Source organism: Culex pipiens, chromosome 3 (genome assembly GCF_016801865.2).
Source record: "Culex pipiens pallens isolate TS chromosome 3, TS_CPP_V2, whole genome shotgun sequence".
Classification (NCBI taxonomy): Eukaryota; Metazoa; Arthropoda; class Insecta; order Diptera; family Culicidae; genus Culex; species Culex pipiens.
The window spans coordinates 180,685,853-180,689,280 of record NC_068939.1 but is presented as its reverse complement, the minus strand read 5'-3'; the positions used below and the strand labels follow the sequence as shown (position 1 = coordinate 180,689,280).

The window sequence follows — 3,428 nt, the reverse complement described above, 5'->3', positions numbered from 1 at the left end:
AAATTCACAACGATAAAGTTTATTTTTCTGAGTACAATGACCCTTTGAACGACCGCAAAGAGTTTAAAATGCATTCAATTTATAAAAAATAACTTCACGGCCCTTCTTGACAGATAGCAACCTACTTTACAGCTCGTTCCAAGGGGGGCCATAGTTGATCCATCTATGAATGTTGTCTTGTCAATTTTTTTGCATAAAAATAAAAAAAAGTGATCAGAGATGGTTTTTTCCGTTAAACAGTTTACATAGGGCTTTAGGACTCATTGGCTGAAATTGCTTTGATTTGCAATGGGAGAAAAACTTTGAATTTATAATAACTGATATTCCAAAAAACAAAACTAAGCCTAAGTAGCTATTACTCTTAAGGGGTTACATACAAGTAGAAAATCACAAAATTTCGTATTACAGAAAATTTATTAAATCCACTTTAAAGATAATTTTCAATAACTCCTGAAAGTTTCATGAAGATATTTCATGATTTAACTGAGTGAGAGACGGGATGGGACGGACCAAATTGGCTGAAATTTAGGGTGGAGACTCCCAAGACATATCCCGTGTGCATGACGATGGCAGATTTTGAAATTTTGAATTTTCAAAAAGTACAAAAATCGAAGCAATGTTGAGATATCGTGGAACCCGTTTTTTGAAACTGCTAACTTCAAATAGCTATATCTCCGCAATGATACAACCAAATGTCTTCAAATTTGTTTTGTTAAGAGATGAAATAGTAGTTTATGCAACAAGTTGCAAAAAGAGGATTTTTTCAGCACGAGTCGTACATTTATCCAACGAGGTTCACCGAGTTGGATAAATATGAAGAGTGCTGAAAAAAATAAGTTTTGCAACGAGTTCCATACAACATTTTTTGCAATTCCAAAAAACACACACTGAGTGAAATTTTATGTAAAATTTTCATGTATTTTGTCAATAAATAGTTTAAATCAAAAAAATGTTGATAAGTGTTACTTTTCGAAACAAGTGCTGAAAAGTTTAACTTTTCAGCACCCATTTGAGTGCTGAAAAGTAGAACTTTTCAGCATTTATTTTGAAAAGTGTTGCTATTCGATTCTGTTATTTTTGGTACAGAAAAGTAGGCTATTTCGTCGTTCAAGAATGACAGGAAAAGTAAGTATTTTCACGATGGAATTGCAAAATAGTAGTTTATGCAACAAGTTGCAAAGAGAGGATTTTTTCAGCACGAGTCGTACATTTATCCAACGAGGTTCACAGAGTTGGATAAATACGACGAGTGTTGAAAAAATCAAGTTTTGCAACGAGTTCCATACAATTTTTTTTGCAATTCCGAAAAACACCCATTGAGTGAAATTTTAAGTAAAATTTTCATGTATTTTTCCAATAAATCGTTTAAATAAAAAAAAATGTTGAAAAGTTTTACTTTTCAAAACAAGTGCTGAAAAGTTCAATTTTTCAGCACTCATTTCAGTGCTGAAAAGTAGAACTTTTCAGCATTTATTTTGAAAAGTGTTGCTATTCGATTCTGTTATTTTTGATAGGAAAAAGTAGGCCGTTTCATTTCTTCAGAAGGACAGGAAAAATAAGTAGTTTCACGATGGAATTGCAAAAATATATATTTTAATGCCCTGAAAACAGATTGCTCAAACCAACATCTGACATTTTTGCCGATTTACATGTAAACCGAAAAAAAAAATCTTATGCATTTTAAAACATATTTCAATTCACAGAAATGTGTTTCGTTAGGTAGAAAATATAAAAGGACATGTCTAAGAATTCGCCAACCCAAGCTCCCTACTAAACTTTCCTGGAACCTTCGTTTCCCACGCAGTGTCCTTCGGCACGGGTCCCCCGCGCTTAACAGCCACCAAGCATAATTAGATGGCAATTAGGAAAAAATAAATCAGATGTAAATTGCTCAACATGCAACAGCCAACTTACACTGCTCTGCTCCAACTTATGACGTTCTCTGGGTGAACCCCCCTTTCCCTTGGTCACAGTGATTCTTTTTTTTTTTGTTCAGTTTCGCGCTCACCTTTGCCTGAATCTACCCGTCAGTATTGAGAGAGTCGCGAGTGCAACCACACCTGTCGGATCGTTTCAAGAGTCGCGTCGTCGCTATGAACAGTCCCATCAGCGCGGGCGAGCAGCGTCCATTTTCGGCGCAATTCCCAAAGAAGCCCCAAATTGGGGACGAAGTGATTGTCAAGGCGCGGCTCACGCCCAACGCCAAGGTGTAAGTGAATTTTGAGGTGGGGTGTAATTGAAGGTTGTTCAAGATGTGTTATCGCTCTGTGTGTACAGATTCTCAATCAACTTCATTCTGCCGACGCCTCCGCCCGTCCACAAGTCGCTGTCGGCGCCAGCGTCCGTCGCGGAGTCCACCGTGGCAGCTCAAGGTCAGGGTTGTTGTGGCAGGCTGGTGGGACCAGCGGCCAAGAGTTCCTCGCCCTACATCGCGTACCACTTCAAGACCATCTTCGGCGAAGACGACGAAGACGAAAGTGTGGTGGTTCAAAACTGGAAGAACGTGGTCTGGCAGCGTGAGGTTCGGGAACCGAACCGTTGGCTCCGAGACCGGACGCGGCCGTTTACGTTGATCTTCCGGTTTCATCACGACACCATCCGGGTGTTTGTAGATCACACCCACCAGGCGCCGGAGTACGAGTTCGAGTATCAGGTTCCGCTGGAGCGAATCCGGCTCGTCGAGCTGTGGGACGACGTCGAATTCGTCGAAGAAGTGACGTTCCGTTTCAAGAATGTAAGTCCTGGTTCGGTCCGAGTGGGCAGCAGCGACGTTAATCACAATTTAAAACCCATTCACAGATGATTCGTAACGGCACTTAGAACAACCAACGGTTGGAAAGTTTTGGCGCGCGCGCGCTTCGTGAGCCATCGCAATTCCAACTATCTGTACCCTATCTATTAACAACTTAAAACGCTCGGCAAACATATTTGCATTTCTCTCAGCGTCATCGGCACTCGTTGGATTTGTCGCGTACTTTAAACGAGCGGACTTCCCCCTAACCACCAATCTCTTTCATTCATCTTTTTCGACCTGCACACAAACACGCATAACGATGTCGCGACTCACGTGCTGGACGCCGCCACCGCAGTATTAAGAGGTATTAAGTATATATGCAGAGATTCATCAAGCACCACCTTGTTGTATACGCTTTTATGGAAGTAGGAATAGCTTAAAAGTGCTGTTTTTAGTGCAATAAAAATGCTGATTTTATCAAACTCGAGCCGGTTGTGGAATTTTTTTTCGAGGGAATCGAATGGATTACAGCACCACATTCAGGTGATTCAGATGTGAATTGTGTGAAAAGAGTCATCGTCCTGAAGTGTGGGGAATGGATCAATAAAGTGAATAATTCAGTGAGAATTTGCAACTATGTTGGGGGAAGTGAAAGTAAGTAGAGCACAACATAATAAGTGAAGAGTTGATTGAG

General features: G+C 40.4%; 1 protein-coding gene across 1 annotated transcript; it reads left to right on the top strand.

The window, feature by feature from the left end:
• The first annotated feature begins 2,016 nt into the window (after window positions 1–2,016).
• Window positions 2,017–3,221, top strand: LOC120423952 (uncharacterized). Its single transcript, XM_052711206.1, has 3 exons — window positions 2,017–2,209; window positions 2,278–2,734; window positions 2,800–3,221. Exons 1-3 carry the CDS (start codon window positions 2,094–2,096, stop codon window positions 2,818–2,820), a joined length of 594 nt encoding a protein of 197 aa, XP_052567166.1. The 5' UTR covers window positions 2,017–2,093; the 3' UTR covers window positions 2,821–3,221.
• Window positions 3,222–3,428: the final 207 nt, after the last annotated feature.